Source organism: Capricornis sumatraensis, chromosome 22 (genome assembly GCF_032405125.1).
Source record: "Capricornis sumatraensis isolate serow.1 chromosome 22, serow.2, whole genome shotgun sequence".
In the NCBI taxonomy this organism is placed as follows: Eukaryota; Metazoa; Chordata; class Mammalia; order Artiodactyla; family Bovidae; genus Capricornis; species Capricornis sumatraensis.
In genome coordinates, this window is record NC_091090.1 from 13,341,665 (window position 1) to 13,356,971 (window position 15,307).

The 15,307-nt window shown below is 41.8% G+C and overlaps 1 protein-coding gene across 1 annotated transcript in view; it reads right to left on the reverse strand.

Annotated features, from left to right (window-relative positions):
• NUDT3 (nudix hydrolase 3) overlaps positions 1-15,307 on the reverse strand; it is a 108,234-nt gene that overhangs the window by 38,194 nt on the left and 54,733 nt on the right. The window contains exon 2 of the mRNA XM_068994033.1: positions 6,979-7,089. Within this exon, the coding sequence (XP_068850134.1) occupies positions 6,979-7,089 (111 nt within the window). The remainder of the gene's footprint in view (positions 1-6,978; positions 7,090-15,307) is intronic.

A 15,307-nucleotide genomic window follows, 5' to 3' on the forward strand; every position in this document is an offset into this window, starting at 1 on the left:
ACTATGGATATATTATTTGATTAACATTTTAAAAACAATTTTTAATTTCAATGTCTACATTGAAAGATCAGGAGATCTCACTGAAGAATCCAGTTTTCATGCTTCTCTTAAAATAGCAGAGTCACACTGGATCTTAATCGCCACATGAATACTGACTGGGCCTGAGAGAAGCTGCCTCTCTGGCCTAGGGTAGGCTCTCCCCACTTTATCAGAGCTATACCCACTGTCAACCACCTGTCTGCTTCCCTACGGGCTTATGAGCTAGAGATCCCTTTACTCTGCTTTATTTACCATGCTGAAATGACTGAAAATATTCTTAATATGTTATGATACATATTTTATGGTTAAAGTCCTGACACTTTAAAAAAAATTAATGCTATCTCCCTAATAGATTCTATGATACCATATGCCCACTTTCCCTTCACAACTGTTTAGGCTGGGGCCAGAAGTAGAGATGAAACACAGCACAGTCATACAGAGCCTTCACTTTTCTCTCCACTCCACAAAGTCAAACACTATGAGCCAATAAAAGTTGAAAAAACAGCATTTCAAATTATTTCCCAGTAGTCACAGGCTTTTCAAATGTTCTGCTTGTATATAACAAGAGACAGGAAATACCGCTTTTCTATCGAACAGTTCTGAGATACCATAGGGAGCCTTCTGGTTGCTATGTTACATATGTAAGAGCATACAACCTTTTTTTTTTTGGAAGGACAGGGAACACAATACAGGAATTAGGATAAAAAGACACAGATTCTTAAAATAAAGTTCACTGTTTCATTTTCCATGTTTTTATCTAAAAATAAAACGAGATCAAGAAGGATTACGATAAATTCTTGATGGGTTTGACTTAAGTAAGGCTGAGATAATCAAGAAACAGCTTTGCAACCATGATCCTTGGTACCATATTAAGACATCTAGATGTTCAAAACACTATCTTAAATGAAGGTGAATAAAATCAAATATGCTGTTGAAAGGTTGTTGTTGAATCATGACGCCAGGATTCTTGGCCCCCGGAGGAGAATTCAATCAGGGGCCAGAGACAAGGCTTGATTGCTCAGAGCTTTTGTGTAATAAAGGTTTATTAAAGTATAAAGGAGATAGAGAAAGCTTCTGACATAGCCATCAGAAGGGGGTAGAAAGAGTACCCCCTTGTTAGTATTAGCAATGAGTTTATATACTCTCCAATGAATCCAAAGAATGTCTGGAGGTTGTAAAGACCTCACCAGACCTACTCCCATAATTTACATTTTAAAATAACAGAATTAGCCAGAAGGTTTAATCCACAGACTGTCCTCAGGCAGAATACATTGTTGTTATATAATCCTTGTAAAGAGCAGGTCTACTCCCATAATTTACACAATCAGCCAGAAGGTTTAACCCAGAGACTGTCCTCAGGCAGAATACACTGTTGTTATATAATCCTAAGGAATGTAGAGAAGGAAAAAAACGGTTGTCCTTTCTTCCTCCTTGAGAATTCCAGTCCTCTCTCTCCTTGGGGACCCCTAGACTTATCAACCTGCCTAGGAAATGACTCCCTCACTGTAAAATGTTTATATAAGACAGTGTATCAAAAATGTGAGGGAATTCTATCCTGGTGATTCAGGGGTTAAAACCGTATGTTCAGTGCAGGAGGTACGGGTTCGATCCCTGGCTGGGGAACTGAGATATCACAAGCTGCAAGGGGAGCACAGGCCAAAACAAAAGCCTGAAGAATGGCAGCAAGGTACAAGGAGGTTTAAAGCGACATCACTAAGAATCTCCCAAGATGGTGCGTTTGTGTGGCAGAACAACAGATGGCCAGAGCCTGAAGGCGCAGAGGAGAAGCGAGGTGTAAGGACACAGGCGACGAGGTCCGAGAACAGGTTTTTCTTTTTTTTTAAAGCTAGGTCTGTGCCAAAGGTTAATACCTACAGAAACTTTATAGATTATATGCTAGAAATGGAGATGGATATGGGCCTTGCCCAGACATGAGGCAGCAGACAGAAGGAACTGGCATTTGACCACACTCTCTGTCGCCGGCCACATTTCTCTAAAGGCAGAAGGTACCCATCTTTGTCACCCTTGAAGAGAATACAGCTGCAGCTATGCACATAATTTTTCCGTTTCTGTTTTCAGATGTTCTATATCTTTGTGATAACACTCTTGGTTTGCCTGAGGTGACACTGGGTGAAAGAGATGGAAATTTAACAGCTGCACAGAAGACAGAACAGTTTCAGATCCAGCTTCTCTTTCTTCCCTGTCAGCCAGCAGTTTCACCTTTCCCATTGAATTAACAAGAAAGAATAGCTCTGAAAATCACACAAAGAACTGCTTTTCCTTTTTATTCCAGAGAGAGCATCACATGGCTGGCTCACACAAGCCTCTGCTAGAGATGCACTGGGACCAAGGCCCGTGGCCAGCCCTGGGACAAAGCCTCGTCCTTCCAGCCCTCTGAGGGATCACTCCAGCAGGACTTTTAAGAAAACTGAAAAATGAAGGCAAGTTTCCAAAAGGGAAGCGTTCAGTCCTTTAAAATGTGGTGATTGGTAATGACTCAAGGGCTACAGATTGATCTGTTTCTGAGATTCAGGCAATATGCTAAAAATTTTAAGCTGGGTTGAACCAAGTTTCAGAGCAGGTTGAGTTTTACCGTACCTAAGACTGACTTAATAACCTCATTACATTCACGTTTATTCAGAAAGTTTTCCTAGGAACAAACATATGTTTAATGCAGAAAACTTGATAATCTAAGAGCTAACCCAGTGATAACCACTGTGAACATCTGGTGGACATTCTTTCAAGGCATTATGAGTATGGGTGCTAAGACTACATGTTTTGGGTTCAAATTTCACATTGAGCACATCTAGCCGGGCATAGTTAGTTTGCACAAATTACTCAATATCACTTTTTTCTCATCTATAAAATGTAGATGATAACAGTTACTACCTCATCAGGTATGGTGAAAAAAATGAGGCAACAAATGCAAAACGCTTAAACAGAGCTTGGCACCTGCAATGTTGTTGTTCTTTCTATACAAGTAAATACATATTTATTCTTCACTAAGTGGTTTTCTATCATAAACACTGATTCATAACCTACTTTAATCTCTAGGGAATTTGCTGCAAATATTTCCTTGTGTTAATAAATGTATTATTACACACACAGAACCGCTGGTCCAGTTGCTGCAGGCACTACTTAAGCACAGGCTGCAATGCTTTTAAAGCACATGACTTTGCCATTCTGAGCTCAGTTAGAGGAATAAGAAATCAGTCATCTTCAAATGGCTAGAAATGGATGTGACCTGGCAACTACACCTGAAGATTGTAACCAATCAAGTCCTCTTCTCAGGAAAGCTGAGTGTGAGACACACAGAGTGAGTCAACAGATAGGTTAGTGACACACAAGGCAGGGAAAGCAGCAAACAAAAAGTGGTAAGCAGGGCCAAGCCTGAGAGGAGCTCAGAATGGCAGTGCCTCCACAGTGGAAGAGAGGAATGGCAACCAGGCTCGAGAGCTGCCCTGCGCCCCCACCGTCCATCCAGCCACTGTGAGAAGGCCTGCCTGGGCATCAGGACCTAAGTTTCCAGCTCTGCACAGTCTGATTGGGCAGCGGCTGTGATACTGTCATATTCTTGTCTCTCAGTTAACCGAGGGACCTGCAGATATATGCCTACTCCTGGCAATCCAAAAGGGCCTACCTCAACCACATTTATGCGGCTGCTCGAGTGGTCACCCCCAAAACTGTAGCACTTCCTTTCTTAAGCATTTGTTACGTGTTAAGCACTGGGGATTAAACAGTGACTGAAAGGAATAGAATCTGGCTACTCAGAATGTAAAGTCTAGCACAGAAGACACCTAGACAAGAGATATGAATAAAACATGATAAAGATGATGCTGGATAGGGTCTTCCCGGTGGTCCGGCGGTTAAGACTCCGTCTTCCAATGCAGGGCACAGGTTTGCTCCCTGGTCAGGGAACTAAGATTCCACATGCTGCATGGTGAGGGAAAAAAAAAAATGCTAGAAATACACTGCAATGGAAACACACAGGGAGAACACGACAGAATCACAAAGACTGCACGGAGAAACACCTTCAGGGCGAAGCACAAAATCAGCCTGGTGTGCCGGCTACTTCAGATGGCTCACTCAATACCCACCACCGCCCAGGTGGACTGCACGGGACCATTCATCTTTACTTAATTACAGTCCTTCTATTTTTTGTCCATACTGAGTGGCATGCAGAATCCTAGTTTCCTGACCAGGGATCAAACCCATGTCCCCTGCAGTGTCTTAACCACGGAGCCACCAGGGAAGTCCAGTGAAGTGGCAGTCCTGACCGAGCTATAGTAACTGGACCAGCTTTTCCTTTCAGGACACTCTGAATCCTGGCCTCATTTAACAGGAAAGGTGAAGGAGGCCAGACCTATTTTATGATTTTATAATGTTTAAAATGATTCGGCTTATTTGATGGCAACCTCAACTATGAACGTATAATTGAATACCTTATTTCTGACTGGTAATTTTAAGTTGAAAATCTTAGTAAATTTATGTACACTATGGCAGTGGTCCCCAACCTTTCTGGCATCAGGGACTATTTTCATGGCAGACAATTTTCCATGAACCAGGAGTAGGGGAATTAGCGGGGTGGGGGGCGGGTTGGGATGATTTAAGAACATAACATTTATTATACACTTTATTTCCATCATTATTACATCAGCTCCACCTCAGATTATCAGGCATTACATACATCCCAGAGGTTAGGGACCTCTGCACTGTGGCACTATTTAAGACTCATCTTAGCTATAAGTTTAACACACGACATCCACAGGACTTTACTGATAAGGAGCCTCATAACATTTTCATTTTTTTTAAGTCAGACAACTGAAGTTCTTTAAAAAGCAATCCAGTTAATTAAATTTATAAATGCAATCTGAAACATCTGAAACTCTTCAATGAACTGGCCTAGGTATTATCCAAAGGTCCCTTAAAAATGACTAGTAAAATCTCCTGTGCTTATAATACAGCCATCAGATTTATAAGCATTAGGATAAGAACTAAGTTTTTGAATGTCTGCTTTTACAAAGTTATGACATTTTGAAAACTAAATAAATCCCTGAATAGTGATTTCTGCTTACAAAACTACCCTCCAAGAACAATCAAAAACATCTACCTACATCCTCACTGATTCCAAGTTTTATTCTCTGTTAGCAGACACAGAATTGGAAAAGTCAGCCCCCGCATTTTATTTTGATGTAAGCCACTGAAATGCTTGCCTCTACCTACCGAAGGCTGGTATGCCATTCCCAGGAAGCAAAAGGGTGACTGCACATCCTTTCCAGCTCCCTCACTGCAGTCCCTTTTGCAAGCATCTAGTTTTCTACACCTTAGCTGCACTTGTATAGCCAAGGGACATTTCCACTGTGGTACTCAAAACAATCATAGTAGCAGCTGACACAACCTTTCCTGAGAAAGACGCCAAATCCAAATGTGCTCTACAGAGGTAAAGCTGTCAGCTCGTCTCCCCATAACTTCTAAAACCAAGCAGCAAGGTTTGCCCAAGGTCTCGGAATTTTTTCCTTCCTCTCTATTCTAGAACCATCAGTCTATTTCAGGTCTTCCAACAACCTGTGAATCTAAAGAGCTGCAATAACTCTGTCAAACATCACTTTTGCCTTGGGTGCCCAGGAACCCACAGGAGCCAACTGGATTGAAATCGAAACTATGTAGCTTAGGTCCACCAGCTGGCCCTAGCACACTTAGTCGAACCTTTGAGATCCTCCAGAAAGAACTCTGGTAATTTCCAACTGGGGTATTTCTTCAGGAATTTTATGTTCCATTTATCATAGAAGCTTGTATTAATTACTTTCTATTCACCCAGCTGTGTACTAGGCACAAGAAGGGAGGATTTAAAATAGGAAACATAATCTTAGTCCTCAGAGGTTACAATATAGTTATAGATACTCAAATATATGATAAAATAATAGTGTCACAAGCCAACATAACTCTGCAGGACTTCAGAGCAAGGAAAGAATTCCTTGGGTATTCTAAAGTGAAATTAGTCTAAGAAGACTTCAGCAAGGGCTAGCCCCAAAAGAAATGCAGAACTCAGACCTTTTCTAAGCTGTTTCATATGTTCTTAGAATCAGTCTTAAGTCCCTTCTGGAACAAGGAGATGGACCTATAAAAAGCACTATGTGGCCAAGGCAAGCAAATGGGGCTGGTGAAACTTACACTACTGAGTCAGGACTCCTAGACGAGATAACATAAGCAGAGCAGAGTGTGGTGTTGCCACAAGAGGCTATGGAGAAACATTAGTTCCTTCCTCCTGGTTTTGAACTGCAATTTGTTTCTCAGTTTCACCAACAAAACTATAAGCCCTTGAAGGAAGAGCACCAAGATCTGACTTCTGACTGTTAATTCTAGAGTATCCAGTAACATACACTGGGCATGGCCCAAGAACTCAAAACATATATGGTATCACGTTACCAAATAAAAAAGAAGATACTGCTGTCTCTCAAGGGGCACCTTTAACAGCTTCTAGCAAACTGAACTTCTGCTTTAGCCACTGCTCTACTGCCAGGACCCAGGGAGCAAAGGAGAACAAACACTACCTTCGTCTCAAGCAAAGATTAACGAGAATAAGCTGCTTATATCAATACTGCCTACTTCTCTTATTTCTTAGGGCTGATGAACTATCTGATTCTCAATCTTCTGCCACAGGTAACAGAAGTAGAAGAGGCAGAGACCCAAGGGCAATCAGAAAGAACTGTCTGGTATAACTGCACACAGTCACTACTATGATCGCCCCTTGCAGAGAGAGCCTGGTGAATACCACCATGTCACAACCTCATCACCTCTCTGATCAAGGAGGCTTGTGGTGAGTGCTAAGCGCTTTCTCTCTGCGCCCCTGAGTCTGTTCACGTAGTGAGTGGGGATAAAGTAAAGAACTACAGGGCCATGATGGATGCACAGTGCAGCCACACTGTTCTCAGCGCGTACCTCCTCACAGACTTCACGGACTGCAGCCACGCCCGGCTCCTCCTCGGGCTCCATGCCCCCTCCAGGGACGATCCACCGGTCTGGATGACGACTGCTGCTCACAAGTAGCACCTGAAAGTCAGAGGTCACATGGGCCGTTAAAACTCAAAAAGCCACACTCACACAAATTTAGAGTTTAAACGCCACACAAATAAAAGTACCTAGGACCCATTCTTTGTTGATACCTCTCCAAATCACTTTAAGCTAGCTTCCATTTCTGTTTGAAAAAGCAGACGATGTGTCTAGTAACAGCAGAAGGGCATCTGACCCAGTGGCCACTAGGTGTACCCCTCAGATTCTCAGTCACTTGCCCTGTAGACCCTTTCCTTTGTTCCCTTCTCTTTAGCCCTTTGAGCACGCAACTGACAAAAACACTCAAAACAAACAAAACAGAGACTTTCACTGATGCACTGATGAGCCTGTGAGCTCTGTGAAGAGCTGGCCCTGGCCCCACAGTCCCAACTTTCCCTCCAAGGTTCTCAGTCCTGTGTTTCCCAGTTCCCGCTTCGTCTGACGGCCATGGGCTGACACTACTCACAACCCAAAGCTCTAAGCGTATGCTGAGAACCTGATGCTCTCACCAACATGAGGACTAGGAAGATTTCTTGTTGTCATGCTTTCAGCTGAGGTAAAACTGGAATTCTTTTACTAGGAACCTTTTTATCAAGAAATGACACTTAATGGCCATCACTAAAACGTATACAAACAGGGCTTCCTTGCTGGCTCAGTGGTAAAGAGACCTGGGTTTGATCCCCAATCCGGGAAGATCCCACATGCCAAGGAGCAATTAAGCCCATGCGGCCACAACTACTGAAGCCCTTGCGCTCTAGAGCACGTGCCCGGCACCAAGAGAAGTTGCTGCAATGAGAAGTCTGCACACCACAACCAGAGAGGAGCCCCTGCGCTCTGCAACTAGAGAAAAGACTATATGCAGCAACAAAGACCTAGCGCAACTGAAAAAATTTTTAATAATAAATAACTAAATGCTGAAGAAGATGTGGAGAAAAGGGACCTCTCCTACACAATTGGTGGGAATGTCAATTAGGGCAGCCACTAGGGAAAAGAGTATGGAGGCACCTTAAAAAACTAAAAGTAGTGTTGCCATATGATAATCCAGCAATCCCACTCTTGGCATGCACTCAGACAAAACTATACCTCGAAAAGACGCACACACCCCTATGTGCACAGCAGCACTATTTACCCTAGCCAAGACACGGAAGCAACCTAAATGCCCATCCACAGAGGAATGGACAAAGAGGACGCAGGGTGTGTGCGCGCGTGTGTATACATATACACGCAGACAGTGGAATAGTATTCAGTCCTAAAAGAAGAATGAAATAATGCCATTTGTGTGACATGGACAGACCCAAAGATTATCACACCAAGTGAAGTACGTCAGAGAAAGGAAGACAGATACCATATGGTATCACTTGTATGTGGAACCTAAAATATGACAAAAATGAACCTATCAGAAACAGACTCACAGATGCAGAAAATAGACTTGTGGTTGCGTGGGGTGGGGGCAGGGGATCATCGGTGTTGGAGGGGAGGATTAGGAGTTTGGGATTAGCAAATGCAAACTATTATATATAGGGTGGATAAACAACAAGGTCCTACTGTAGAGCACAGGAAACTATATTCAATATCCTGTGATAAACCGTAACGGAAAAGAATATGCATATGTGTAACTGAGCCACTTTGCTGTACAGCAGAAACTAACACAACGCTGTAAGTGAAATTAATTTTCAAAAAAAGAAGTGAAAAGAACCAAACAAACGCAAAATACTGATACAGAACATAGGTTACTAATTCAAACTTAAGCAGAATTCTAGTCATGGTTAAAATAAAATCTAGAACTTCCCTAGTTCCTTTTCCTTAACCCTCTCTAGGACAGATGTTAAACAAAGTTAGCTTTACTCCTCATTTGGAGATGGAGTTGAGTTGGTATTATTTCCAGAACTAAAGGAATCTCCAACTGCTCCCTAAACAATCTCTTTCTGGTGATGTCTTCTGAGCCTCAGGTCCTATTCCAAACTATATCCTCTATCTGCCCTTCCAGGCCCCAGCACTCACCTTCTACTCTGCTGTCACCTTTGCTGCCTGAAAGAAATCACTCCTTCCTCTCTGGCCCTCATGGGTCCCGTGACTGACTGCCAGGTAACTTTCCTCCAGTCATTTCCTCTCTCCCATTTAAGCTCTCTGCAACCATCAGCCCTTGGAAACTACCTTTTTCTTCATCTTTAATCCCTTTCCTCCGGTCATGATAAGATTCTCCTGATGCTGCTCTACAAAATCTGTGATCTGTAGACAGAGGGGATCACAAGCTATAAGAGGGAAATCCATGAATCCGTATACAGTCACAGCCCATGGACTGAGAAAATACTGTCTTAAATTCACAAGCACTATTTTTTTTTAATGTATATAAACTCTACTTTGAGTAAAACAACACGGAATAACTTAAAATAATATAAAATTGGGACTTCTCTGGCAGTCCAGTGGTTAAGACTCTGCACTTCCACTGCAAGGGGCACAGGTTTGATCCCTAGTGGGGGAATTAAGATCCCAAGAGCCACAAGGAACAGCCAAAAGAAAAAGAAAATAGAAAAGAAAACCCGTAATAGTTCTTGGTTGGTGTGTATGTATGTTTAATCAAAGGATGTTAAAAGTACAACGTGAGGGAATTCCCTGGTGGCCCAGTGGTTAGGGCTCAGGTTCAATCCCTGGTCAGGTAACAAAGATTCTGCAAGCCTTGCAGCATGGCCAAAAGAAGAAGAACGGTAGTACGAGAGGATGGGAGGAGGGAGGGTGGAAGGGAGGAAGTACCATGTGGCAGTTTACGAAATTATGCTTTTAAATGAGTCCTCACTGGACTCTTACTTCACATTATATACAAAAATTAACTCCAAATGGACCAACACCCTAAACCTAACAGCTAAACCTATAAACAGGGATAAAGCTTAATGATCCTGGCTTTGCTAAGACAGGCCAAATCCTTAAGACATGACAACAAAAACCTGAGATACAAAACAAAAAATGAATGAGCTGGACGTCATCAAAATTACAATCTTCTGTGCATCAAAGGACATTATCAAGAAGGTGAAAAGATGATCTACAGAATGGGAGAAAATTCGTGGAAATTATCTGATAAGGGTCCGGTATCCAAAATATAGAAGCAACTCTTACAACTCAAAGAAAAAATGACCAACAGCATTTCTCCAAAGAAGATATACAAAGAGCCAACAAGCACGTGAAAAGATGTGATCAACATCATTAGTCGCTAGAGAAGTACAAAGTAAACTCATCAGGAGACACCACTTTACACCCACTAGTATGGTTATAATTTTTAAAGTAACGACAAGGATGCAGAGAAACCAGAGTCTTCATACACTGCTGGTAGGAATGTCACAGTTTAGGCACTGCAGAAAACAGGTGGTTTCTCCAAAAGTTAAACATGAAATTACCATCTCATCTAGCAATTCCGCTCCCAGGTATATACCACACCCCAAAGAACGGAAAATAGGTGCTCTAACCCTCAGACACAAATGCTCATGGCAGTATTATTCATAATAACTGAACAGTAGAAATAACTCAAATGTCCATCAATGCATGAGTGGATAAACAAAATGTGGCATGTACATAAAAAGATTAGTTTTGTCATAAAGAGAAATAACATTCTGATAAATGTTACATAGTGGATGAACCTTGACAACATTATGGTTAAGTGAAAGCCAAACTCAAAAAAAAGTCACATTATGTATAATTCCATTTATATAAAATATGCAGAACAGGTAAATACACAGAGACAGAAAGCAGACTGCTGGATGCAAATCACAGCAATTTTTTAAAAGCTTAAACAGTGCCACCACTATCTTGATCAGAGTCTACACTCCAGAGGAATGGCCTTCCAGAAGGCTATCCTTAGTTTCATTATTATATCAAATCATTCCCATAAAAGAAAAAGGGGATCACTGCCATACCCATTCTCCTCAAAAACTGTGGCCAATCATACATTTTGAAAAATTTCTGATTAAAAAAATAAACCCAAATATAAGCACATTTATTAATTCAAGCCAAAAGTTAAAAAAAAAAAGTCCTCCAAAGACTCTTTAGATAATGTCATAACTATTTAATCTGCAAGGGAGATTCCAGAAGGAAAAGTAGAAAACAGGGTTAATCCTTCACTGATTTGGTATATAAATAACATGTAGTCTTTCTTCCTACAGTTCTCCCACTTCTTGGCAAAGTGTTTACCAGCCATTCTAAACCTAATCTTTTGTTTCAAAGGCTGACTAGGGCCATCCAATTAGGTTTCAGTTGAAATGAAAGAACTTTATAGAGACATTTCAAAGTTAAACAATGAAAAAGAAACTACCAAAGAGTATAATTTAATTTCTAAATATCAATCGACGTGAAATATTAGCTAGTAAATCCAGCCAGTGTGATTGCTTTTTACATTCAAAGCACGACTCTATGAGGTAAGACTACATACAACATTGAGGCTGGAGAAAGCCAGCCACATTACTTTGTAGTTATTCTTCAAAGCAAACACTATTACCAGCAAATAGTTCTTCTCCTCAGAAAGTTTCCTTGACAACCCATTGAAAATTTATTGCAAAAACTGAAAACAAAATATCCTTTATTTTCGCTAGAGACTTTACTTCTTCCTGCCTTACAGTAAGTGGTGTTTTGCTCAGTAAATTCTTATTCTGAAGCTTGACTTTTAAATACAAAATATCTAAAATGAAATTAAATGGCAAAGCTCCTAAAAGATTCTGAAAATGACGCTCTAAGGAAAAAAAAAATCGCCATTTATTCAACAAATATTCATTAAGCACTGTAAGGAGCCAGGAACTGGAGATGCAGATTAGAACCTCTGCAATTCTGAGGCAGATCAAAGTGGGGAACTGGCCAACCAAGTATCAGACCTTTTGTGAAGCTCTCTGCATGGAGACAAGTGATATTCAGGCAGAAATGGATAAACAAACCCACAGAACACACCCACCCATATATGAATTCTTGGATTCATGACAACTTAGTATCCTCAAGGACACAGAAAAAAATCAGTGTTGATTAGGGACAAGTGTGCAGTGAAAAAATATAGAAATGGGTGGGAATGATAAACCTAATCTGGAGAGATTTACATAAAGGGCTGCAGCTAAAAAAACAGTAATGTTTTATTTCTTAAGTTTTAAATTGCTTAATAGAAATTTCCAAAATAATATAATACAGTGAGAGGAGTGCTTTGGTTGAGGTATGCAGAGAAAATCACAATCACACTGAAGTCAGGTTGCAGGGAGATGGTAGGGGGTGGTAAGGGGAAGATTCTTAAAGGAAGTGATTTGAGTTGAAGTCAAGTTGAAGAAGGACACTTGGGGCTTCCCTGGTGGCTCAGTGGTAAAGGATCCACCTGCCAACTCGGGAGACACGGGCTTGATCCCCAATCTGGAAAGATCCCGCGGAGCAGCTAAGCCCGGCACCACAACTACTGAGGTTGTGCTCGAGAGCCCAGTAGCCACAACTGCTGCAGCCCCAGACCCCCTGCTCCACAATAAGAGCTACAACGAGAAGCCCACCCAAGGCAATTAGAGAAAAACTTGTGCAGCAACCAAGACCCAGTAGAACCAAAACTAAATAAAATAAACAAATCTGGAAAAAAAAGGACACTCATTCAACAACAACAAAAACCACCAGAAGCCTACCATATGGCTTTGTGCTTAGGATACCAAGCAAGGCAGATACAGCCCCAGCTCTTGAGAAATTTGAAGGTCAACACGAAGTCAGGTGACTGATTACATTTCAGTGACTACACATCATAATGCTCAGTAAATATTTCACGCTCTTGCCTACAGTATCCAGCCTCCTTTTTTGCTGTTAGGTGGGACCATCTGACTAGTTTTGCATAATAAAATACGAGCAGAAGAGACATGTGTCACTTTTGGGCTGGGAGAGGGAGAAGCCAGTGCAGTCTCTCTCCTCCTCTGTCACAGTGTCCAAGAATGTGAGTTCCAGTCGGTGCAGATGCAAGCCTGAGCCCCTTGAACAGGAGAGAGTTCCTGTGTGGAGCAGAGCCTTTGAAAACCCATGGCTGACAGGCAGCATAATCTAGTAGATCCTGATTAATGGTATGAAAGGTCAGTGAAAGGTCTAAGGACCGGTGCAGCTGACTGCCTCACACCCAAACCTAAAGTACAGCCCCTGATCCATATATACAGGTGGCCAAAAAATGTCTGATGAGCAAATGAAAAAATGGACCAGTAACTAAGGAAACAAACAACTGGTTTTAAAAAAAGGAATGCAGAGAGCATATAGATGAGGTTAGAGAGGTTGAACAAAAAGGCAGGGGTCTAGTTATAAAGAGTTTGGACTGAAACCTGAAGATAATAAGTCAGTCACTGAGGCCCTTAGAACAAGGAAATGACATAATCCAATTTGGGTTTTAGAAAGATCACTCTGACTTGGGCTGGATATGGGCAAACCTGGTAAGAGAATTCACTTCTGCAGTTAATTCAGGCTGAGAAAGAAGGAGGATCAAAGTGGGAGTTGAAAGGAAGTGACACATTTCCAGAAATACAGAAGGAAGAGTCCACAGGGCCAGTGACTGACAGGATGTGGTCCAGAGAATGTGTAACGTGGGGTGGAGGGAGGAACCACAAGGAAACTGTCCTCTGAACATGAATTTGAGGGTTCAATGAGATATCTAATGGATAATTCGAGAGGATAATCATATAAGTGTTGGACTGGAGCTAAAAAAGAGGGAAAGAGAGATGTGAGAAACAATGTTCTCAGTCTTTTCCAGCCAGGATGAGACTAACGCCAGGCAGCTCTAGCTGGAGAAGCTATCCATATTCCCTCTATCGTCCACTCCCTTTGGCCTCTGCTAAGTTTCCTTTCGCACAGCCAATAACATAGCAGGGGTAGATTTGTGTTAGGTTCAGTTCAGTTCAGCTGCTCAGTTGTGTCCGACTCTCTGCGATCCCATGGACTGCAGCACACCAGGCTTCCCTATCTATCAACAACTCCCAGAGCTTACTCAAACTCATGTCCACTGAGTCAGTGATACCATCCAATCATCTCATCCTCTGTCGTCCCCTTCTCCTCCAGCTTCCAATCCCTCCCAGCATCAGGGTCTTTTCCAATGAGTCAGTTCTTCGCATCAGGCGGCCAAAGTATTGGAGTTTCAGCTTTAGCATCAATCCTTCCAATGAATATTCAGGACTGATTTCCTTTAGGATGGACTGGTTGGACCTCCTTGCAATCCAAAGGACTCTCAAGAGTCTTCTCCAACACCACAGTTCAAAAGCAGCAATTCTTCAGCGCTCAGCCTTCTTCACGGTCCAACTCTCACATCCATACATGACCACTGGAAAAACCATAGCCTTGACTAGACGGACCTTAGTCGGCAAAGTAATGTCTCTGCTTTTTAATATGCTGTCTAGGTTGGTCATAACTTTTCTTCCAAGGAGTAAGCGTCTTTTAATTTCATGGCTGCAGTCACCATCTGCAGTGATTTTGAAACCCCAAAACATAAAGTCTCTCAATGTTTCCATTGTGTCCTCATCTATTTGCCATGAAGTGTTGGGACTGGATGCCATGATCTTACTTTTCTGAATGTTGAGTTTTAAGTCAACTTTTTCACTCTCCTCTTTCACTTTCATCAAGAGGCTCTTTAGTTCTTCTTCACTTTGCCATAAGGGTGGTGTCATCTGCATAGCTGAGGTTATTGATATTTCTCCTGGCAATCTTTTTTTTTTTTTTTTTTTTTTAAATTTTAAAATCTTTAATTCTTACATGTGTTCCCAAACATGAAACCCCCTCCCACCTCCCTCCCCTCTCCTGGCAATCTTGATTCCAGCTTGTGCTTCATCCAGCCTGGCATTTTGCATAATGTACTCTGCATAGAAGTTAAATAAGCAGGGTGACAATATACAGCCTTGATGTACTCCTTTTCCAAACTGGAGCTAGTCTGTTACTCCATGTCCAGTTCTAACTGTTGCTTTTTGACCTGCATACAGATTTCTCAGGGTGCAGGTAAGGTGGTCTGGTATTCCCATCTCTTTCAGAATTTTCCATAGTTTGTTGTGATCCACAGAGTCAAAGGCTTCGGCACAATCAATAAAACAGAAGTAGATTTTTTCTGGAACTCTCATGTTTTTTCAATGATCCAGCGGATGTTGGCTATTTGATCTTTGGTGGTTCTGCCTTTTCTAAATCCTATTCCATGTTAAAGTTCTGGAAACTTTTTTTTTTTTTTTTTTTTGGCCACACTGCATGGCTTCTGGGATCTTAGTTC